The 22725-nt window shown below is 68.4% G+C and overlaps 3 protein-coding genes across 7 annotated transcripts; 2 read left to right on the top strand and 1 right to left on the bottom strand.

Moving 5' to 3' along the window:
• Positions 1–280: 280 nt before the first annotated feature.
• LZTS2 (leucine zipper tumor suppressor 2) lies at positions 281–8226 on the top strand. 2 transcript variants are annotated; one of them, XM_076338907.1, is made up of 6 exons: positions 281–330; positions 3033–3101; positions 4411–4878; positions 5252–5767; positions 6280–6549; positions 6640–8226. In XM_076338907.1, the coding sequence occupies exons 1-6, from the start codon at positions 301–303 to the stop codon at positions 7318–7320; spliced, it is 2034 nt and encodes a 677-aa protein (XP_076195022.1). In that variant the 5' UTR covers positions 281–300; the 3' UTR covers positions 7321–8226. The 2 variants fall into 2 exon arrangements, with proteins under 2 accessions (XP_076195022.1, XP_076195023.1); XM_076338908.1 differs by lacking the exon at positions 281–330 and adding an exon at positions 1205–1222.
• On the bottom strand, positions 8207–16158 carry PDZD7 (PDZ domain containing 7). 4 transcript variants are annotated; one of them, XM_076338903.1, is made up of 17 exons: positions 16111–16158; positions 15038–15448; positions 14723–14863; positions 14141–14315; positions 13655–13831; positions 13282–13429; positions 12989–13055; positions 12119–12538; positions 11417–11620; positions 11179–11220; positions 10825–10982; positions 10553–10644; positions 10317–10408; positions 10129–10200; positions 9163–9675; positions 8735–8835; positions 8207–8582 (listed from the first exon to the last, which is right to left on the bottom strand). In XM_076338903.1, the coding sequence occupies exons 2-17, from the start codon at positions 15231–15233 to the stop codon at positions 8433–8435; spliced, it is 2748 nt and encodes a 915-aa protein (XP_076195018.1). In that variant the 5' UTR covers positions 15234–15448; positions 16111–16158; the 3' UTR covers positions 8207–8432. The 4 variants fall into 4 exon arrangements, with proteins under 4 accessions (XP_076195018.1, XP_076195019.1, XP_076195021.1 ...); XM_076338904.1 differs by having other exon boundaries at positions 12995–13055; XM_076338906.1 differs by lacking the exon at positions 9163–9675.
• A 334-nt stretch (positions 16159–16492) lies between these two features.
• Positions 16493–22725, top strand: SFXN3 (sideroflexin 3). The gene is given in 12 exon segments (XM_076338902.1): positions 16493–16531; positions 16533–16631; positions 18194–18360; positions 18624–18794; positions 18973–19071; positions 19352–19427; positions 19888–19973; positions 20378–20505; positions 20631–20680; positions 20836–20885; positions 21349–21396; positions 21711–22725. Coding segments are annotated over 12 exon segments (1095 nt in total). The 5' UTR covers positions 16493–16507; the 3' UTR covers positions 21808–22725.

Here is a 22725-nt window from a genome sequence, read left to right as displayed (position 1 = left end):
GGGGACCCTGGGGCTGGGGGACCCTGGTCGGGGAGGGAGTGGCCCCCGGAGGATGGGGGGAACGCGGTGCCAGAGGAGGTCCGCGCTGCGCAGAGCATCCTGGCCCTGGCACACGGGTTATTACCGGCCTCCATGCCAGGCATAGTTTTAACCTGAGCCATAATGAGGGGCCGGGGCGGGCAGGCGGTACACACCCAGCCCCGGGTTTCCGGGGTGCACCGGCTCTCCAGGGCTAGGAGAGCACCCTTGGGTGCTGTCGGCACAGGTGTGAGCCCCCCCACCCAGGGCAGGCCAGGGGTGATGGCGGAGGAGGGTCCCGGGGAAGCGGAGGTAAGGCGGGGGGAGCCGGGCCCCCCGCACAGCTGGGTCAGGGTTTGCATGGAGGCGTGGGTGGGGGCTGTGGGTGTCACCCCTCGGCCCAAGGGTGTCCCCCCCCCAGCTCCCTGGCCCCCATTTCCCCCCGGTCTAGCCCAGGGCAGGTGCTGCCACGGGGCTGTGGAGTGGAAGTGGGGCAGTGGGAAAGCCCGGGACCCCCATCTCCCACCCATCCCTCCTTGGGGCTGGGACAGGGTGATGGAGCTGAGCCTAGGGAGGGACCCTGGGCAATCCCAGACCCCCGTGGGGCAGGTGGGCACCCACGGCTTCCTGGGCTGAGGGTGGGTTGATGCAGGGTTTTTCCTCTCTCTTTTCCCCCAATTTGGGGCTCTCGGAGAGCCAGGGGTGGCAATAGCTGCAACATCCCATGGGTGGGGGGGGGGAGGAGAGAGCAGCAGCCCCCCCAGCCCCCTCGGCGGGGTGCTGGGCTCCCCAAACAACTTTGGGGGGCCAAATCCTTGGGGGCGACCTTCACCCCGTGGGTCTGGGGCTGCTGTGGGGGATGGAGAGCCCCCGGGGGGGGCTTGGCCCGTGCAATGAAGGGGATGAGCCCCCCCGCCCCCTCAGCCCGGGGGACCCCCGGGGTCGACGTGACTGGGGCTGTGCTGGGCGAGGGTGACCCACGCGGGGGCTCCCCCCCCCCCGGCTGCCCCACGCACCCCACAGCGCCCCCCCCCCGTGTCCCGATCCCCTTCCCGCTCAGGGGGCGTGGCCTCGCGGAGCGGGGGGGCGGAGTCTGGCGGGGAGGCGGGGCCGTGAGGGGGCGTGACTCGTAGCGGGGCGGGGCCTGGCGCGGGGCGGGGCGGCGGGGCGCGGCGCGGCGCGGGAGGGCGGCAGCGGGGCCGCGGTGAGTGCGGGGGCCGGGGCCGGGGGGTCCCGCGGGGCCGGGGGGGCTGCGGCGGCGCTGGGGGCGAGCCGTGGGGCGGCCGAGGCGCGGGGGCCCCGGCGGGCGCTTCGGAGGGTGTTTGGGGGCGCTTCGGGGGAGCTGCCGGTGTTTGGGGGGCCGGGCCCCCGGGGCCCGCTTTGGGGGGGGGGCCGGGGCGCTCTGGGGGACTGTGGGGCAGCGGCCGCCTTGGGGCGCCGTGGGGCGCTTTGGGGGTGTTTCGGGGGCACTTTAGGGGTGTCCTGGGGATGCAGAGGCCCAGGGGCTCCATGGAGCACTTTGGGGGGTCCGGGGGCACTTTGGGGGTGCCCTAGGGGCACTCTGGGGGAGCTGTGGGGCAGTACAGGCCCACGAACCCCGTGGGGCACTTTGGGGGTGTTTTGGAGCACTTTGGGGGTGCTTTAGGGGCACTTTAGGGGAGCTGTGGGGCAGCAGAGGCCCAGGGGCTCTGTGGGACACTTCGGGGGTGTTTTAGGGGCACTCTGGGGGAGTTGTGGGGCAGCAGAAGCCTAGGGGCTCTGTGAGACACTTTGGGGATGTCGTGGGGCACTTTGGGGATGTTGTGGGGCAGTACAGGCCCCGGGGCTCCATGGGGCGCTTTGGTGGTCTCATGGGGAACTTTGGGGGTGTTTTAGGGCATTTTGGGGGAGCTGTGGGGCAGCGGGGGCCCAGGGGTGCCATGGGGCACTTAGGGGAGCCATGGGGTCGGGCAGGGTGGAAGCACCGCGGGGCAGGCTGGGCGCTGTGGGGTGCAGTGGGGCAGTGTGGGGTGGGTGGGTGGGAGAGCAAGGGGGAGCGTGGGGTGGACAAGGGAGGCAGCATCACCCAGGGAGCCTCGGGATGCGGGGGTGGGCTAGAGGGTAGGCACAGCTAGGCACGGGGGGGTGTCCACCCCACACGGGCCGGGTGTGTGCGGAGGGATGAGGGACTGCTTCCCCCTGCCCTGGGGGGGTCCTGAGCAGCTGCCGAGGCGTGGGGGTCCCCAGGGGCCCAAAGCACCCTGCAGCTCAGGATGGGGGCCTGGCTGACCAGGGGCCGAGCCTTCCCTTCCCGTTTTGGGGTTGGAATGGTGGGATCTGGCTTTCCTGCACTCTGGCCGGAGTGGCTGGTGGTGACGCCACCCCAGTTGCTGACTGGTTTTACTGGGTGGCTGGAAGGTTTCACAGGGTGCTGCCGGCCGGCTGGGTGGCTGCCCCCCACCCCCCTGGACGCTTGCCCCCCTCAGGCAGCAGTGGGACCCTCTTGGTAGGCTGTGGGGGCTTGTGGGAGGGAGAAGATGGAGTCCCTTCCCACCGCTTCTCAGCCCGGCCACCGAGTGCGGGGCCCCAGTGGTGGCAGCGTCCCCTCCGTGGCTGTGCGGGGACCCGGCTGTCACCAGGGGCGTCCCCCTGACCTGCACGTTCCAGGGGGGTTTTGCTGGGGTGGGGTGCTGCACCTTGCCTGGCTGCAGCTGGGGGGAACTGAGATGTCCCTTTGGGACAGGGGGCCCCATGTCCCTGCCCGGTCCCTGATCCCTGCTCTTGCCCCTCCAGCAGCATCAGGTCCCCATGGAGGGTTGTCCCCACCACCCCTCTCGGCACGGCCGCAGCCCTCCCTGGGTGCTGGGAGCAGTGTACCCTCCGCTGGGCTTCCCTGCCATCCCCTGTGCCATGCTGGCACCGCCTGCCCCAGCCCTGCCAGCCGGGGGGTTTGGGCAGGGGGGGCTGTGGGGGCACAGAGACCCCCGCTGCCGTTTGGCACCCTGACCCCCTCCTCTTTCTCCTTCCTGCTTCAGGAGCCGGCAGAGCCGTGTTCACGGTGCAGGGGCCCGAGCGGACCGGACGGATGGGCAGCAGCTGGCGAGGTGAGCGGAGGAGGGGGGGGTCACCCACCTTCCCACCTGGGGGTGTCACGGGCACGGTGTGAGGTCACGGTGCCCGGGGACGGCACGTGCCGGTGAGGGCGATGGTGGCGGGGGGGGGGGGGGCTGGCTCGCTGGCATCTCTCCCCTGCTCACCCCACCCCCGGGCGCTGGCAGGCAGATTGATTTCAGGTGACAGCTTGGCGGGTGAGACGATGCGGGCAGTGGCCCCCCCTGCCCTTGCCCTGTGCCAGCTGCAGCCATGTGCGAGATGTGATGAGGCAGCGGGGGACGGATCTGGCCCGTCGGCTGCCTCACGTCACGTGGGCGTATGGCGTGGGTTGGGGCAGGAGGGGCTGCAGTGGGGCACTGGCAGAGCCCCCCCAGCTGGAGGGGGACGTGCGTGGCAGGAACAAGGGGTACCCATGTGTTGGGGCTGGGAAAGAGCCTGGTGCTTGCATCCTGGACCAGCTGCCTGCCCGGCAGCTGCCCCCTCAATGGAGGGGGTGGCCGGCGAGGGTTGAGTGGGGGGTGCCTGGGGCAGAGCCCCCTGCCCTGTGCTGCTCCACGTGGGCTCCAACCCACCTGTCTGGTACCCTAGTAGCAGAGGGGGCTGTGTGCTGCAGCCCCCCACCCCGGTGGTGGGTCAGGGGAGAGACCTCCTGCCCGGCTCCCCGGGCGGTGGGGGTTTGGCGAGCAGATGGACAGGGGCTGTTGGCTCTCCGGGGGACCCTGCGCCCCACTGTGGATGGTTGGGGGTGGGGGGCACCCTCTGTGGGGTCACTGCAGAGATGTGGGGGCTGTGGGAGTGGCTGTCCCCAGTGTGTGGGGCTGCCCCCCACTCTCTGTGGGAGCTGCGCTGGCGGGCGCCGTGGGGCAGGCGGCGCCGTGGGGCAGGCAGGTGGGCAGGCTGCCCGGGAGCCGGCTCTCCGCGGGCCTCTCTGGATTCGCCTCCAGACCTGGCACGCTTCCCGCAGCAGGGTCACACCAGGGCACGGAGGGGGGCAGGACCGCATCGCCGCTTCCCCACGGTGCCACCGGCACCCCACAGCCCCTGGCACCCCTGGGCTGCTCCCCCGGGGTGCCGAGCCTGGCTTGGGGGGTGCTGGTGCCGCCCCCCTAGCTAATCCCTGTTTTATTCTGGTTCGTTTGGCATCTCCTTCTGCCTGCTTCCCCTTGGGCCGGCCCACGAGATTGGGGATGGCAGATGGGGGTTGAGGGGTGCCCCTGTGCCCACCCGGGGACGCTGGCAGCTGGCGGGGCGTGACTGGTGGTGCCCGCTGCTCTGACACCCTGTCTCCCTTGCCTGCAGGCTGCCCGCGCGCTCCTGCCCGCCGGGGGCCCCCCCGCCATGGCCATCGTGCAGACGCTGCCAGTGCCCCTCGAGGCCGCCACTGAGGGGGCTGCGCAGCTCCGTGCCGCTGTCCGCTCGCCCCCCGCCGCCATGGGCAGCGTCGGCAGCCTCCTGCCCGGCCGGCCCCGCCACGACCGCACTGGCCAGCCCTGCGATGGGGGACCCCCCACCGCCTCCTTCCGCAAGCAGGAGGGGCTTCTCCGGGCCACCCCCCGGGACCCTCCGTCCCCCGAGGAGCCCTGTGCGGCCGTGCCCGGCGTCGCCCACGCCTACGCCAATGGGGGCTTCTGTGGCGACTGGCTTGACGCCCCCTCTCCCACCAGCCCCTGCAGCGACTCGGACGAGCCCCGCGATGACCAAGCCCCGAGTGGCCACCTCCGGGGGCCACCCCCCAAGCTTGTCCCTGTCTCCGGCAAGCTGGAGGAGGTGAGGGGGGGGACAGCAGCGGGGTGGGTGGGCGCTGGGGTCTTGGCTTTGCTGCCCGTGCCACGCTGAGGCTGTCGGCTCAGGCATGTGAACTGGGGCCACGTGGCCACATTTTTGGTGTCCTTGGGGATGTGGTGGTCTCTGTGCCCTTGATGTCCCCTCCTTCGTGCCGGGGGTGCGTGTAGGAGCCCACCTGGGCACCCCATGGAGGGGGGACGGAGCGGGCAGCAGCCAGCCCTTGTCTCCTTTTGGGTGCGAAGGCGCCGGGGCTGGGGGTACCCCCCCATCACCTCCTCAGGCAGCCCCTCGGGAGGGCAGTGGGTCCCCCCCAGTCCCCCCCACTCTCCCCCATTCTCCCCTCTTCCCCCGGCAGAATGTGGAGAAGACCCTGATCCGCCCCATGGCCTTCAAGCCAGTGGTGCCCAAGCTCCGGAGCGCCCAGCCAGGCACGCGCCTGGGGCTCTCGGAGAGCCAGGTGAGCCTCACCCACTTGCTGGGTGCCGAGAAGCCCGGCTCCCTGAGCTGCCGCGCCAGCACCCTCTCGGACTCGGGGCGCAACTCCCTCTCCAGCCTGCCCACCTACAGCACGAGCTGCAGCCAGCACCCCGAGGCGGGCGCCCTGCCAGCCACCCCCCACGGTCCCCCCGAACCCCCAGGGGGCTGCCGCCCCTCCAACTCAGACAGCGGGCGCTCATCCTCCAGCAAGAGCACGGGCTCGCTGAGCGGCCGGGGCCGGCCCTCCTCGGAGAGCGGCTCCTGCGGGCGCTCGCCCCTGCCCGGCGAGGAGGCCATGCTGGTGCGGGAGCTGGAGGACAAGCTGCGGGAGAGGGAGGCCGAGCTGCGGCTCCTGCGTGACAGCCTGGATGAGAATGAGGTGGCCATCTGCCAGGTACGCAACTGGCGTCCCCTGTCCTGTCCCCCTCCCTGGGGCACCTTGTGTGGGTGTCCCCCCCCGTTGGGGGGTGGGGGAGCCCCTTTGGGGACCCTTGTATGGGATACTTTTTTCTGTGGGTCTGGGAGTGGGGATTTTCCCCACTCGTGGGTGGTCCTATATAGTCCCTGGGCGACCCTCGTATTGTTTGGGGGGCCAGTTGTACAGACTGGGGTGCCTCGTCTTGGGGTGCCCTCTCTTGGATGCACCTGGAGCTTCTCTCCACTGGTGGTGGGGCTGGGGGAGCCCCATAGACTCTGGGGGTGCTGACTTGGGGGAACCAGCATGCTGAGGGATGGGGAGCAGAGGAGGGAGGGCACCACTACATCACACCCCTTCTGGACCCCTCCTCTGCTTGAGGGCGACATGCTGCCCCTCTCCCTGTGGGCAGGGGGTGCCCATCCTGGGGAGGGCAGCAGAAGTGGGGGGGTGCCATGGCGCTCCCTCAGCGTGCCCCCTCCACCCCCCAGGTGTATGAGGAGAAGCAGCGGCGCTGCGAGCAGGAGCTGGAGGGGCTGCGGCAGCGCTGTGCGGCCCAGGCACGGCAGGCGGCCCAGGCGGCGCAGCGAGGGCAGCAGGTCCTGCAGCTCCAGGTGCTGCAGCTGCAGCAGGAGAAGAAGCAGCTGCAGGAGGACTTGGCCCAGCTGCTGCAGGAGCGGGAGCTGCTGGAGCGTCGCTGCGCCTCCTTCCAGCGCGAGCGCACTGAGATGGCACCCCGGCTGGAGGAGACCAAGTGGGAGGTGAGTCGCCTGATGGCACTGGGCGAGTCGGGGGGTGCAGGCTCCGGCTGGGGGGTCCTGGCCGGCGCCTGAGCCCCGTTGTCCCCGCAGGTGTGCCAGAAGTCGGGAGAGATCTCGCTGCTGAAGCAGCAGCTGAAGGAGGCGCAGGCGGAGCTGGCGCAGCGGGGCACGGAGCTGCTGGGGCTGCGGGCTCAGCTGCGGGAGGCACGGGCCCAGCTGCAGGCGGGCGAGCGGCGGGCGCAGGGGCTGCAGGAGGCTGCCCGCCTGAAGGCGCTGGAGCTGGAGGTCTGTGCCAACGAACTGCAGCGCCGCAAGAGCGAGGCCGACCTCTTCCGTGCCAAAGCCGGCCGGCTCGAGCAGGAGGTGGCAGGGCTGCGAGAAGCCACCCGCGGGCGATGCCCCCAGCCCGGCGAGGGGTGCCCCCCACCCAGCGAGGGTTGCCCCCAACCCAGCGAGGAGCCCCGGGGCAGCACAGGGCTGCGGCGGCAGCTGGAGCGGCTGCGGGCAGAGGTGGCCCTGGAGCGGCGACGTGGGCAGGAGCAGCGGGACGCCTTCGAGCAGGAACGCGGCACGTGGCAGGGCGAGAAGGAACGGGTCATCCGCTACCAGAAGCAGCTGCAATACAGCTACATCCAGATGTACCGCCGCAACCGGCGGCTCGAGCAGCGGCTCCAGCATCTCCGGCTCCAGGGTGAAGACCCCCCACCCGAGCCTTGCGAGCCCCCTGGCTCTGACCCGTCCTTCGAGGAGATCACGGCCACCGAGATCTGAGATGCTGCCTGCCCTCGCCTTGTGCTTGGAGGGTGGAGGGGGCCTCCAGCCCCTGGGATTTTGGGAGCTGTGGGGATATCCCTGCTCTCCCACCGGCTCTGCAGAGACCACTGGCACTGGGAGGGGTCAGAGGGGACCGCAGGCGCTGCCCCCTCCCCAGCGTCGAGGTGTTGGGGCGAGGGTGCGTCGGCACTTGCCGCGGCAGGGGGGTGCCCGTGAGATGTGGGGCCAGGTGGGTGCCGAGTCCCGGCTTCAGGGCTGCCTAGAGCTGGTTCCCGCTGATCCTCTTAGCACCCAGATTAGCAGCGCTGGCTTCAGCCAGGGTCACCTTGGGCAGGGGGAGGGCTGGCTTGTCCTGTGTGCCCTGTCCCTGCCCATGCTAGCCTCCCTCCCTCGCCCCCCCGTGTGTTTGTCAGGGGATTCGTTTCTGTGCCATTTTAAATAACTCTATTTTTATAGGACCTACCAAAACGTACCACCCTCTCCCAGCTCACACCCCACCTGTCTGTGCCCCCCTCACCCCAGCCACAGGGCAGCTTGCCCTCAGTGCCTTTCCCATGCCCTTGCCCCTCGCATCCCTCTGTTCCCCACCCCCTACCCTCTCCCTGCAAAAAAGCCTGGCCCGTGCCCCTGTGATGCCCAGCCTGCCAGGGGAGAGGGGTGCCAGCTGGGGACACCCCAGGGACACCCCTGGGGTGGGCAGAGGTGGGGGGCCCAGCTGGGCACCCAGGGGAGTCAAACCAAAGGAAAAGCCTGGCCGTGCCCAGGTCTGGCTTGGTCGCCCCCAGCTCCGGGGGGGGATTTTTGTACTTTATTTTGGTTGTGTCCCGTTCCCAGAGCCCGGCTCGCCCATGTACCAACCGGAAACGCCCATTAAAAACAAGCCCCTGGCTGTGGTTTTTTTCAGGGCTGCGTCCATATGTCTGGAGGGGGGGACAGGGGCCACATGCCCCCCCCTTGGGTCCTGCTGCAGGCAGCTCCTCCATGCCCATGGGGCAGCTCCAGCTCTTGTGCCCTCTGGCTGTGCTGAGACCAGCCACAGCTCGGTGCAGGAATGAGCCAGCCGGCTCCTCCAGAGTGCGGGAAGGCTCCTCGAAGGGGGGGGTGCAATGTCACTCCAGGGAGGCTCCGGCCACCCGCACCACCAGCTCCATGGGCTCCTTGGTTTTGTTGCGGTAGGCCTGGCGGATGATGTCCACAGCCCGCTGGTGGGTGACGTTCTGCAGGTTCTCCCCATCCACCGACACCAGCTCCTGCCCGGCCTGGCCACCGCAAAAGAAGGCAGCAGGATGAAGTGCAGATGCTTTTGGGGTGCCAGGGGGTTGCCAGCACCCAGCGGCACCGCAGGATGGGAGTATCTGGAAGCCTGCCCACCCCCCGGGGTGCGCTCTGTCCCCCTGAGGTCCCCCTGTACCTTGAGGACGCCACTGAGGAAGGCAGCTCCCCCAGGGAAGATCTTCTCGATCTTCACCACCGGCTGCGCCCTCGACTCAATGCCGCCGGAGATGCTGATCCCTGTGAGGTAGCTGTGAGACCCTCGCACCCGGGTAGGCTGAGACCCCCACTCACTCATGGGCATGGCACCCCCCTCCCCCTGGGCAGATGTGCCTCTGTCCTGCCCTGTTTTGGTAGGTCCTACAGGGACGAGGGCACCAGACAGTGGCAGCTCCTCTTCTCCCCATCTAGTTTTGAAGGAGTAGGCAGGGGCAGTACTTGGGGTTTTGCTCCCTGTCCCCTAAGTGGGGTGCCCCTTGCCAAGGGGCTCTCACCCATCCCAGTGATGCTGGTGCCAAGAGAAGGGTCCCCACCCCACCCCTGGGGTCCCACCCATGTGCCACCCACCCAGCGAGTGCTTCAGCTTGGAGAGGGTGACAGTGAGCAGCCGGTACTCCTCCTCCTCTTCCTCCCTGCCAGCATCCCCAGGGCCATTGGTGGCTGCCCCAGTCCCCGCCTCACCCCCTGGCCCCCCAAAGAGGGGTGCGAGGGGGGGCCGTGCCCGCCAGGGCTTCCCCAGCACGTCAGCCCCTCTGTCAGGCACCAAGCCGGGGAGCTCCTTGCGCCAGGTGGGCCGGGGGCCGTGCGAGCGCCTACACCCCTTGTCTAGGGGGGGCTCAGTCAGCAACCAGTTGGGGGGCCGGGGGCTGGCGGTGGGCAGGGGGCGGCTGGCGCAGGTGTAGGCATCCACTGGCACATCGGGGAGTGGGGTGTAGGTGCGGGGGTGAAGCCGGCGGGGGCTGGGGGAGGCCCGCAGCCGGGCTGGGCTCGCCTGCAGCCCCCCAGCTTCCTCGGGCAGCCCCCCGGCTTCCTCCAGCTCTGGGGCCCCAGCTGGCTTCAGCAGGAACCCGCCCCGATAGTCTGCAACGAGAGGGGCTCAGGGATCCCCCTGGGACCCCACAGCCCCGCTCCCTGGGACCCCTGCCACCCAGGGATCCCCCTTGGACCCCAAAGCCCTGGGACTCCTGCCACCCAGTGACCCCCTCAGCACCAAGGGCCCCAGATCTTTCTCCTCCAGGCTCCCCTCCCTAGGACCTCTGACACCCAGGGACCCCGAGCACCCCAGTTCTCTCCAGGTCCCCCCACCACAGCACTCAGGGTCCACAGATCCCGCTACCCCAAGACCTGCCAGCACCCAGGGCCACCAGACCCCCTCTCCCCTGGGGCCCCCTGCACCCAGGCATCCCAGCTCATTCCTCCTTGGCTCCCAGCTCCCTTTCTCCTCCCCCAGATTGCCCCTGTACTCCCTCCACCCTGCACCCTCCACCACAGTGCAGCCCGGGGGCCAGGCAGACCCCATGGGGTGGCACTCACCAGGCACTGGTGTGATGAGGTGTCTCCTGGGGGGGACATCGTGGTGGGCTGGGCGGAGGGCAGGTGAGTGCACTGCGGGCAGGGAGAGACACCGGTCACCCCCTGCAGTCTGTGCCCACCCATGCCCGCTGCCCCCCCCGCCCCCCCCCCCCCCCCCCGGGCAAGGTCACCTGGGGGCTGGGCTCTACCTGAGCGGCTCTTCAGGGCATCGAAGGCTTCCAGCTCCAGGGGCATCACCATGCTGTCGAACCGGCCCAGGTCTGTGGGGGCCACCACGCTCCTGCCGGGGCAAAAACCGGGGGGGGGGGGGGCAGGTTGTGGCATCTCTGGGATGGAGCATGAGTGGGGCCGAAGAACGGATGTGAGGCTCCAAGTCCGTCCCACCCTGCTGGATGGCATCAGGGTACCCCCTGGCATCACTCACCTCACATCCCGCAGCAGCAGGACCTTCTCAGGCCGGTCCAGGATGGCCAGCAGCGGCCGCACCAAATCCTCCACGCTGCCCTCGTGCAAGTACTGCGGGCGCAAGAGGGGTGTCAGCAGGTGGGTGGACCCTCCCTGTGCCTCAGTTTACCTCCCAGAGCTTAACATGGGCAAGTAGTGCTGGTTGTGGTGACCCCGGGATGCAGGAGCTGCCCGGGGATGAGCCTGGGGCACCGGCACTGCCCTGCCTGCACCCTGCCCGCAGCATCGTACCCGGGAGCAGTGGCGGAGCACGGCTGTCACCTCGTCAGGGCTGAGGAGGCGTGCGGCGGTGTCCTGGATGTGCGGGAGCCGGGCCTCGGGGTCGCTGCCGTTGGACTGCAGAGTGGCGATGCCCGCAGGGCCCAGGATGCTGGCACGCCGGCTTTTCTCTGGGTGGGGCACAGCAAGGAGGGGTGGCCAGCGGGGCAGGGACCACCCCAGGCACCCCACAACCCCCCCCATGCCTCCCACTCCAACAGCTCGCTCCACGCCAGAGTTGGACAAACACACACAGTGCAGGGCCCGGTGCATGCAGAGCCTGCCCCGCAGCCCCCCCCCCCCCGGGCATATGAGCACCCCCATTACCCCGCTTCAGGCTCCGGATGACAAACTTCTGCACAGCGCCTACTGCAAGGGAGACGGACAGGTGTGAGCACCAGGGGGGCCAGTAGCATCACTGCCCATCACCAAAATTGCATGCACGAGGACCCCTTTCCCATGACCCCCTCATGCCAGGGGTGCCGTAACAGGGCTGCGGTGCCCACAGAAGGGGGGGACTGGTCCCAGATTGGGTCCCTCTCCACCCTCTCCCCCAGCCTGGTACCTCTGTCCCCGTCGGGGTGCCCCAGGGACTTGGTGCATGCCCGGTGGTCGGAGGCTGGGGGCTGCTGGCTGGGGGGGGCCCAGCTCTGGCTGGTGGCACGGCCCCCCTTGAAGAAGAGATTGACGAGGGTCTTGGAGCGGTGCAGCCCCGGGTGGGCACCCTGTGCCCCTTGTCCCTCCGGCTTTTCCTTCTTCCGCTTCTCCTCTGGGGACAGAGGCGGTGGGGTTTGGCATGAAGGGGCCAGGGGATGCCACACCAAATGGTGTTTGGGGGCTGGGAAGGGGCCTGGGCTGGGAATGTGGGAGGCTACTAGGGGCACTGACTGAGAGAGAGACCTGCTGTGGGGTGCAGGGGATCTCCAGGGGCCATGGGGCTGGGCTTTGGGGTGCCCTGCAAGCCCTGGGGACAGGACTGGGGCTATGCAGGCCTATAGGATGCCCAGGCCTGGTGGCCAGGGGTCCATATGGGGCACGGGCTATAGGGTGCCAGGGTAGGGGCCAGGGACTTGACTACAAGATGCCCAGGAGCGGGGGCGAGGTATCTGTGTGGGTCAGGGGCTATAGGATGCCTGAGTGGGGGACAGGCTCCACATGGGGCAGGGGTTGAGCTGTGGGACTCCCAGGGCTGGGGGTGCAGGGTTGGAGGGGGACCCCAGCCAGGGGTATGTAAGTCCCACGTATGGGGCCCTGCCCCAGTGCCTACCGGCGACAGTGAGGTCGCTCTGGGAGCGCGTGATGGGCTGCCGGGGCCGGCTCAGCGCCAGCAGCAGCGCTGTCTTGGGCGAGTGGGTGAAGGTCCGGCGTGGGTGGGTACCAGGGGGCTCGCGGGCGCCCTGGCCCCGGATGGCTGTGTCCCGCAGCAGCTCAGGGGGCCGCACCGTGCGCCGCATCTCCGACAGCCCCTCGGCAGCTGGCTCGGTCTGCATGGCCCGCTCTGCACGCTCCCGCATCCAGCTCCGCCGCGGCCCATCCTCCGTGGAGATGGCCACGTCCACGGTGCAGGCGGGGGACCCCGGGGCGGCCATCCCCAGCCCGTTCACAGCCCCTGGCCCCGAGGAGTAGGAGGAGATGGAGGAGCTGGTCTCCGAGGCCTGAGACAGCTGCTGCAGCTGCCCGTTGGTCACTGCAAAGGCACGGTGGGGACATGGGGTGACACACTGTGGGGCCACGGGGAGCTCCACATCCACCCTGAGGACAGGGGACATGTGGGGACCCATAGGGCCACAGGGACTGCAGGGCTGCTGGTAGTGACGTGGGGAGCTCTGTGTCTCCTACAAGGGTCAGGGGACATGTGGGGTCCCATAGGGTCATAGGGACCAGTGGGCTGCTGGCCATCGCATAGGGATCTTCATGTCCCATCCAAGGATGGGGGACAGGTGGGACCCTGTGAGACCATGGGGACTGTGGGGATGCTGACCGTGGCACAGGGAGCTTCACGCCCCCTCCAAGGCCATGGGACCCCATGGCACGTGGACCTTCTCCCTCCTCACCAGAGCCGGATACCCCTTGCATGGGGGTCCCAGCCCCTCCACGCCCCAGCCTGGTGTCCCTGCTGGTACCCGCACAGCACTACCCTTACAGCGACTGAGCCAGCAGTACTCGGCGACCATCTCCTTGTAGGCAGGGAACCGGCCGGTCTCCTAGGCACAGGGGGAGAGGACATGGGGGTCAGTGCACGCCGGCTGCCCTGGGCGAACCTGATCCGGTGCCAGCCATGAATAATGCATCCCCCCCCTCCCACCTGCCTGAAACTCAACCAGCTGGCGGCCGCACCAGCCCCATGGGCACCAGGCTGAGCTGGGGCAGCGCCAGCATGAGGATCCACTGACCCCCCCTGCCTCGCCCTATGGGGCCAGGCACGCGTACCTTGATGGTTAGCATGATGTGGGTCTGCCCCTTGAGCACCTCCACTGCCTTGCTATGGCTTATGTCTTCGAACTTGACTCCGTTGGCTGCAAGGACTTGGTCTCCCACCCGAATGCCATTCTGCTCCGCCAGCCCCCCGGGGTCCACCCTAGGGAAGCAGAGGGGGGCAGGATGGGGCCGACCTCTTGCCGGAGCCCTGCTCCTGCCCCACACCTCTGCCTGGGTGGCCCCACGCCCCAGCACCCATGGCGGTGATGCCCACAGTCTTATGAGGGTGGGGGGCTCAGCCAGAGAGGGGGTGCTGAGCCCCAGTGTGGGCACAGCAGGGATCGGCGTGCCGCGTCCCCCTCATGCCCCCCCAGGGCAGCCGTACTTGGAGACATAGATGCCAAGGCCGAACTCCCTGCCGCCACGGATGTTGAAGCCCAGGCAGTAGTCATCGGAGGTGGTGTAGAGGTGGACAATGCGTCGCAGCCCGTCCTCAGAGCCGCTCTCCGATGCTGTCGAGCCACTTTTCTCTACCACCAGGCGCCTGTTCACCACATCCACCCTGGAGCATGGGCACAGCGTTGGGAGGGACTCGGGGGTCTGGCTCTCATTCTCCAGTAGCATGGGGACATTGGTGTCACCCAGTGGACAAGAGTGATGGGGATGACGAGGATGGGGCTTGCACCCACCCTGCCTGCTCCAGACCTTCCTATCCCATCCTGTGCCGTACCTTGGACTCTCCCCACCTTCGCTGGAGACCTCCGATGCCCCCCCACCCTGGGGGTCCCCCAGCATCCCCTACCAAGCCTTCCCACCCTGTCCTCCATGGAGCTGGGCTTTGGGATGCTGGCATGGGGGACACCCTGCTCACCATGCTGTCTTCTCCTTGGAGAACTTGATACCTGGCACACGGCCCATCCGCCGGACCACCATGCGGAGGCGGTTGTTGCCAGTGAGGACCTTGACGGCGCTGCTCATGGTGATGTTCTCCAGGCTTACGCTGTTCACCTCCGTGATCTTGTCACCAACACACAGCCCGGCCTGCTCTGCAAGGGGCACGCAGCTCGTCTGGGCACCTGACCTGGCACCGATGCCCTTGTTTGACGTCCCCTCCCTAAATGCATCCCAAACCTGATCCGAACCCCATGGGAACGGAGGTTGGGATGCCCAGCAATTGCACCAAGGCTGTGGCAGGCATGGGGGGCTTGTCACCTCACTGTGGCTTGGGGATGGAGCTCAGAGCCATCAGCACGGGGCTGCCCACTCCTGTCCCCCGCCCTTCTCTGTAGGAAGCCTGAAAACTCCATGGCCAGAGGCGGCAGGGAGCAAATGGTGGCTTGCCACAATGAAGGGTGGCATCGCCACTGTGGCACCATGTCACCGGGATCTCCCCGAGAGGGTCTTGCTGGCACGTGCCAGTCCCCACCGGCATCTCTCACCCTGTCCCACTTACCGGCAGCGCTGCCCTCCTCCACCTTGCTGACGAAGATGCCCAGCCCGTGCTCAGAGCCACCGCGGACACTGAAGCCCAGCTTGCCGTCCACGCTCTTCTCCACCGTGATGGCGTTGATGACGTTGCTCTCGTTGCTGCTGGCTGTGGGGACAGAGGACGGGATGTGTCACCCAGGCTGGATGCAAGCAATGGCAGGGGGTGTCTCTTGCTGGGGATGTTTCCAGTCCCAGGACAAATCCCCCTGCCTCCAGACCCAGGGAACTCAGGCGTCCGCCCCCCGCCCCGGGCAGGGGGCTGGGAGGGCACCCCACTCACCTTCGATGGGGGTGTTGATGAGGATGACGCGGCCCATGGGGGAGGCGGCGCGGCTGCCCCGGGTGGCCCCATTGAGCAGGCGGCTCTGCTTGCTGAGGAGGCAGCGGGGAGCCAGGCTGGCCTCGCTGCTGGAGCTCCGCGACCGACTGCTGCCCGCCGTCATCCCCGACAGCGCCGCATCCCAGACCTGGGCCATGGTGGCACTGGGCACCCCAGCGTCCCGGCGTCCGGCTCGGGGCTGGCCGCGTCCTCACGGGGCCAGGGCTGCCCACCGGCCGGGGGGGGACATGGCATAGTCCAGCACCACATGCCCGGGCTCGGGCACCGCTCCCTCTTAGCAGCGCGATGCCGGGGACAGCTGGTGTGGGTGCTCGGCGCTAGCAGGATGTGTCCCAGGCGCAGCGGCACAGCCTGAGGGGACAAGGAGCTTCGTGACCCCCTCTCCAGCCCTGTCCCCTCCCGTCCTATAGCGCCCTTGGGGGCCAAACTGCTGCAGGGCTCTGGGTACCACCATGGGGGGCGGTGGACACAGGCTGCCCTGGGACAAGGATGCCAGGGTGCAAAGGGGCTTTGCCTGGCGGCGTAAATCCGGAACTGGGGGTGCAAAGGGGCTTTAGCTGGTAGCGTAAATCCGGAAAGGCTCCGGAGAGGGCAGGTGGGGACGTAAGCTGTATGCCGGAGAGCAGGACCTGATCCCCCCTGGCCCCTCCCTGGGGGGACTTTGCAGCAGGAGGGGGGAGAGCCCCTCCGGATTTACACCGCCGGGAGCTGCCGTGGGGCAGGGGACGGGCCCGCTGCCCCCCCGGGGCAGTTCCCACGGGAATTTTCCAGGCGTGGGTGAAATGCCACCACGGGGCCCCCCTGCTTCGTCCCCCACTCGCCCCAGCCTGACCTCAATAAATAAGTGATGGCCCCGGCCAGGGGGACACCCCGGTGTCCCCGCCGCCCGCCAGCCCCCCACTGCGCCCCCCCGCTGCCCCCCCCCCAGCATCAGCCGGCGGCGCCCCCTCCCCGAAGGGGGGCTGGGGACCCCCCTCCCGCCCTCCCTCTCCCCCGCCCCGTGCCCTCCTCACCTGTCCCCATGGTGCCACCTGCGAAAGAGACACCCGCAGCGCGGGGGGGAATGGAGAGGCCGGGGGGGGGGGGGCAGCACCGCCTCCCGCCCCCTCGCCCGCGGGGATTGGCTGCCCCTGCGGGACCGGCGCGGCCATCGGGCGCGGGAGCTGTCAATCAAGAGCGGCTAGGGCTGGCCCTGCAGCTTTCGGGGGAGCCCTGTGTGTGTCCCCCCCACACAGGCACGGCGTGGTGGGGCCCGGGGGGCGCGTCCCCCCGCGGGGCTGCGTGGGGCTCGGGATGCGGCGCCCCCCCCCCGAGCCCCTCCCTTAGCGCGGAGCATTCCGGGGACACGCAGGGGAAACTGAGGCACGGCCAGGGGAGGGGGTGCGTCGCCGTCCCCCGCTCACTCGGGTGATGCGAGCCGGTGTCCCCCGGTGTGTCCCCCCCCCGCGGGGCACCGCCTCCACCCCGGGCGGGCCGTGACCCCCCGGCGGGGCCCGTCGCCGCCCGCGCGAACCCGACACCGCGGCGGTTTCAGGTGATGCGCGGCGGCCGGGGGGGCTGCGGGGGGGCTGCGGCTGGGCGGCGGGGGCGGGGACCGGGGAGGGGGGGTCCACCCACTCCCACCGGGGAAGGGTCCGCGCTGCGCCGTGGGGCAGCCCCCCCGGGGCGCCGCGACACCGCGCGGGGGGGGAGCGCTTGGGTTAGGGGCTGGGGGCGCACGGCCGGTGTGGGGACACGCACCCACACGCACACACACCCCATGCACCCACACGCCCACGGCATGCGTGTTTATACCCCTGCGCACGCAGACGCGTGCAAGCCCGGCCGTGCCGCCCGTCCGCACACTCACAGACACCCACGGAGCGCCGCTGCACGCGCAGCGGTGCACACGCGTGTACGCAGCCCTGCTCACACGCACGCACACAGGCGCAGCTGTGCACACGCGTGCCCCCGCACGCACCACCCTATGCACAAGCAGGCGCCCACTTCTGCAGAGGCGCTGCCCGGCACACGCTCGCACGCAGCTGCAGTGCCACGCGTGAACGCCAACGCGACACGCGTGAGCACAACGTTGCAAGCGCGTGGCACAGGCATCAAAACCCGACTGAGCCCGCGGGTACGCACGGCTGAAACGGGGACACCCTTGTGCGCACTGCCACGCGCAGAAACACGCACGTGAACACCCACGTGAAAACACACACGAGCACCCGAGTGAGCGGAAGCCGACGTGAACGCACGCGCACGTGAGCGCACACGCGCACACCCACGTGAGCACACACGGGCACACCCACGTGAGCACGCGCGCCCACGCGCGAGTACTCCCGCGCACCCGCGCGCGCAATGCGGGGGGGGGGGGGGGCAGACGCCACGTGCGGCTTGGCACGTACCGCCTCCCCCGCAGCCGTCCCGATCCCGCGTGGCCCCCGCCGTCCCCCGCGCGGCGCCGCCCGGCTCCCCCCGCCGCGGGGCCGCCCCCCCGTGACGAGGCCGGACGTCAGCGCGCCGGGCGGGAGCGGGGCGGCGGCGGCGGCGCGGGCACAGCGGGCGCTGCCCGGGAAGCCGTGAGTGCGGGGGGCGCCCCTGGCCCGGGTCGTTATTCTGGGGGTGGGGTGGGGGTGGTGTCACGCGTGGGGGGAGGGATGCTCGGCCGGGGGCGGGGAGCAGGGCCCCGCTTCTCGCGGGGAAGGTCGGGCGTGGAAATGGGGCCGTGCCGTGTTTCGGTGCCTTACCGGCTGGGGATCTTCCGCCTTCCCGTGCCCTTCCTCGCCCCCCCACGACTGCCAGCAGCGCTAGCCCCGAGGCGGCGGGTCCCCATCCCCCCACGCGTGGCCGGGGTGCCCTGCTGGGGTGGGGGGTCCCTAACTGTGCTGGTGGCTGGTGTAAGCCCGGTGGGGGGGCTCCCCACTAACAGATTGCAGGGTGAGGGGGGTGCAGTGGTGGGGTCACCCCCACTCAGCTCCGTTGCAGAGGGGGTCCCTGTCCCCCACCCGTGTCTCCCCCCGGCTGGAGGAGCTCCAGAGCTGCCCCAGCAAGGGTGCAGTGGGGGGACACACGGGCACCGCATCGCACTTAACCAGCCCCCCCCCCCCCCCCCAGAAGATGCCACCATCCCTCCCTGCCACCATCAACATCCGGGAGCCCCGCTGGGACCAGAGCACCTTCCAGGGCCGGGCCAAGCACTTCTTCATGGTGACTGACCCCCGAAACCTGCTGCTCTCGGGGGCCACGCTGGAGGAGGCCCGCCGGGTGGTGGAGGACTACAGGTACCCGGAGGAGGGGGGGCGGGTGGGCGTACACCCAGCACCGCTCCTGGGCAGGATACGGCCTCCGGGCAGGATACGGCCTTGGGGCCATCCCCAGGGGTGGGAACGGGAGCGGTGCTGGCCTCCCCTGGCCAAAGCCAGCCCCCCAAATAGCCTGGCTGGTCCCTAATGCATCTGCCAGCTGCCCCACATGGGGTGGGGGACCAGGTAAGGCATGGGTGCTGGCAGAGGGTCTTCCAACAGGCACTACCCTTACCTGACAGGGCGGGCACGGTACCCCCAGGGCTGACGGAAGACCAGCTTTGGCGGGCGAAGTACATCTACGACTCGGCTTTCCACCCCGACACGGGCGAGAAGATGCTCCTTGTGGGACGCATGTCCGCCCAGGTCCCCATGAACATGACCATCACCGGTTGCATGTTGACCTTCTACAGGTACCTGTCCCCTCCTCACCCCAGGGCCAGGAGGGTGCCCAGGGTGGGGGGAACCCCAGGCACCCTCCTGGCCCTGGGGTGAGGAACGGACACATGTCTCGTACCCCACAGTGCACCCATGCCGTAGGAGCACGGGTGGCATCCTCCAGTGCCACCAGCACCCTCCTCTCTCTGGTAGGACCACGCCGGCCGTGCTGTTCTGGCAGTGGGTCAACCAGTCCTTCAACGCCATCGTCAACTACACCAACCGCAGCGGAGATGCACCCATCACCCCCAGGTAAGCATCCCTCTGACCAGGTCCTCGGGGCACCTCAAAATGCCAGGGGGTGCCTTGAATGGCAGGGGGCTGTGAGACGGGACGATGGGGACCTGGCACAGCCAGAGATGGACACCAGTGGGTGTCCAGGGTGGGGGGGGGGCTGTCAGGGTTAGTGGTAGAGCTGGGAGAGGAACCCAGGTGTCCTGATGCTATTGAAGGGCACACTGTCCTCTCCTTTGGGGGGGGGGGGGGGGATGGGGGGACCCTGGCTTATCAGTGTCACCTCCTGCTCTTGCAGCCAGCTGGGGACAGCCTATGTGAGCGCAACCACGGGGGCAGTTGTCACAGCACTGGGGCTCAAATCTCTCACCAAGGTAAGGTGGCCCTTGGCCATCGCTGGCTGGGGCACCTGGACCCTCTCCGTGGGGTCTCCCTGAGCTCTGAGCTGAGCAGGGGATTCACCCCATCACCTGCGGCAGGGGAGAAAATGGAGGAAAGGGATTTCCTGGGGGCACCCACACAAGGCAGCCTCTCCCCAGCGATGGCTCCGGAGATGGCCTGTCCCTCCAGCCCCGCTCCATCCCCAATTGGATCTCTCCAGGCTCCTTTCACCCCTTGGCCTCCCTCCAGGGCTGGGAGGGGACGTGGGACCCCCTGGACTCCCTGGGCTGTGCAGCTTTCACCGGCTGGGAGTTGCAGGGGAGGAGGGAATGGTTTTCCCCAGTGGGTCTGGGACTCACCAGGGTCTTGTGGGGGGATGGTGGCAGGCCCCGGGGACAGCCAGCTCTGCCCCCAGACCCTCTGTGTGACATGTTCCCTGCTTGCCCCCCCCAGCACTTGCCAGCCATCATCGGCCGGTACGTGCCTTTTGCGGCCGTGGCTGCTGCCAACTGCATCAACATCCCGCTGATGAGGCAGAGGTGAGCCCCTGGGCTGGGACGGGGTGCTCAGGCTCACGTTAGGGTTCACCAGGCACTGGTGGGGGATGCGGGGAGCAGTGCCCTGGGCTTGCAGGGGACTTCCTGGCCCTGCTGGCATCCCTGGGGGTTGGTTTGAGGGTACAAGCACCCAGTTGCATCCCAAGGCGTTATCGGTTAAGCCGGCTGTGAACTCTCCATCCCCATCCAGCCCTGTTGAGGACCCTCCAAGTGTGCATGTGGTCCAGCTGAGACCCCCCCAACTTCTTACGCAGGCAGTGGATGGGGAATACAGGAGGATGCCAACGTCCCTTGGAGACGTGCCCCTGTGCTGCGTCCCTGCCCTGTCCCTTGATCCCCCCCACCTGCATGCCCTGGGGCCCCCCTCACCCCCACTCTCCCTGCAGAGAGCTCAAGCTGGGGATCCCTGTCACGGATGAGAACGGGAACCGCCTGGGCGAGTCCACGGCCGCAGCCCAGAAGGCCATTTTCCAGGTGGTGGTGTCCCGCATTGGCATGGCAGCCCCAGCCATGGGTGAGTGTCCCCTCCTCCACCCATGTCTGGGGTCTGCAGCCGGTCCCCGGCAGCGTGGGATGGGGTCCCACGGCTGGCAGGGGGCTGTGAGCACTGGGACCTCACCTCCTTCCCCTCTGCCCCAGCCATCCCCCCGGTGATCATGAACGCGCTGGAGAAGAGAGCTTTCCTGAAGGTAGTGGTGGTCCTGGGATGGGAAGGTGGGCAGGGGGACACCCCTCTAGCTTGTCACAGTGCTGGCACCCCTCGGGGCTGGCATCCCATCAGGGAACAGACACCTTCCCACCCCGTCCGCCCCACTGACGCACAGCCTCTCCCTGTCCCCGGCAGCGGTACCCGTACCTGAACGCTCCCCTGCAGGTTGGCCTGGTGGGACTCTGGTAAGTCACCCTCCACCAGGCATTGCCGCCCTGGGTGCAGACTGAGCCCGGGTATGGGGGGCAGTGCTGCTGGGGGGTCTGCTTGGCAAGGAAGGCAAGAGCCATCCCAGAGCTCCTTGGGGGGATGCCGGAGCTCGGCCAGGCTGGTGGCCCCCAGGCAGATGGGATGGGATATGAGGTCCTGGGGCTGGGAGCTGTTTTTCTCCATCTTGATGTCTCTCAAGCCTGCCATGGGCTCCTGCTCAGCATTGCTGTTCCCCCACACTGATGGGGACAGGCTTTGCCCCACTTCAGGAGCTGAATGCAGGGTCTGGAGCTTGGAGAGGGCATCTCCTTACCCCTTTCCTGGCTGAGCACCCGGCACAGCTCTGGCCTGCCTCCTTGCTGCTCTGGGGTCAGGCCACGGGTGGGAGCAGGTGATTTATGCAGCCCAGCTTCTCCTCTCTGTGTCTTTCCCTTGCAGCTTGGTGTTCGCAACCCCACTGTGCTGCGCGCTCTTCCCGCAGAAAAGGTAAGGACGGGCACCTTGCTTGTGTGTGTGGCTCCCGTGGGGCAGGGCATGGGGTGCAGGCGGGGGGTGCGTGGGCTCCTTGGGCTCTCTGACGCCCAAGAGATGCTTTTGCTCCTTTGAGCTGTCGGAGGCTTGAAACTGTGTGCGCACACGCGTCCCTGTGCACGCGCAGCGGTGCAGACCCAAAGGTCTGCGCTGGGCCATGGGGACAACATCCCCGTGGGGTGCAGGTGGGGAAGGGGTGGCAGCAGGTGGTTTCCCAACTCGAGGCAGGGAGAAACCCGCCATCCTCTGTATCTGTGTCCCCTCGGCAGCTCAATGCCTGTGAGCCGCCTGGAGCCTGAAGTCCAAGCTCGGATCCGGGAGAAAGACCCGCAGCTGGAGACCGTCTACTTCAACAAAGGGCTCTGAACGGGGGGCCTGGGGTGGCTGAGATGCGTGCCGCAGAGCCACCGGGCCAGCGCATTGCTGAACTTCGCCCCTTGGATCCCTTCGGGGCTGCCGCCGCTTTCCCTTGACCGTCACGTGTCCGTAGGTCCCAGGTGCTCAGCCCTGCTTCCCGGGATGCCCACAGCCGCGCAGCACCACACCAAACCCTGTCCCCACGCCTGGGCTCAGCCCCGCTCTGGGGACCTCCTGGCTGGCACCCCTGTGCATGCCTCCCATGCTCACCCGGCATGTAGCTGTGTGCAGTGCACGGGGGAGCATGGGCAGCAGCACCAGGGACATCGTGAGCGGGGATGTGCGGTGGGGAAGAAAACGGTGCTCCCCAGCTTTAGGAGGCAGTGGACAATCAGGGCGATTGAGGGTTGAACCCCTCTGTGCCGAGCCCCCACTCTCATCCCCCATGGTGCCGGGCACCTGTGTTCCCCAGCAGTTCAGCGGCTGGCCCCTGGGGATGGCAGAGTGGCTCCTGGAGAGGAAAACTTCCCCCCGCAAAAAAACCAGGGGTGAGTGATTTCAAGTGCACACAGTGGCTCGAACGCGGGGGGGCTCTCCCAGCCCGCATGTGTGCTCTCAGCTCACCCTCTGCTCTCTCTCTGGGCTGCTCCAGGGATTTAATCTGGCTTTCTGCTCCTTCCATCCCTGGAGCCAATGGCACATTTTAATCCCAGCAGAGTCCCCCTTTTTATTCTCATTTTAATGCCATCTCTGTTCAAGGCTGGGCTCCCCCTGAGGGGACACTCTACCCCCTCCTGGAGTGCTTGCTTTCAGGTGGACCTTCTCAAATAGCTTTAAGTGCACTGTGGTTTCCTCTAGTTATTTTTGATATACATATAATGTACCTATATATACCAAATAATAAAGGCAGGTTGTTTATACAAAACC

This window comes from Aptenodytes patagonicus, chromosome 5 (genome assembly GCF_965638725.1).
Source record: "Aptenodytes patagonicus chromosome 5, bAptPat1.pri.cur, whole genome shotgun sequence".
NCBI classification, from domain to species: domain Eukaryota; kingdom Metazoa; phylum Chordata; class Aves; order Sphenisciformes; family Spheniscidae; genus Aptenodytes; species Aptenodytes patagonicus.
The sequence above is the reverse complement of the archived record's forward strand: the minus strand, read 5'-3'. Positions and strand labels throughout refer to the sequence as shown.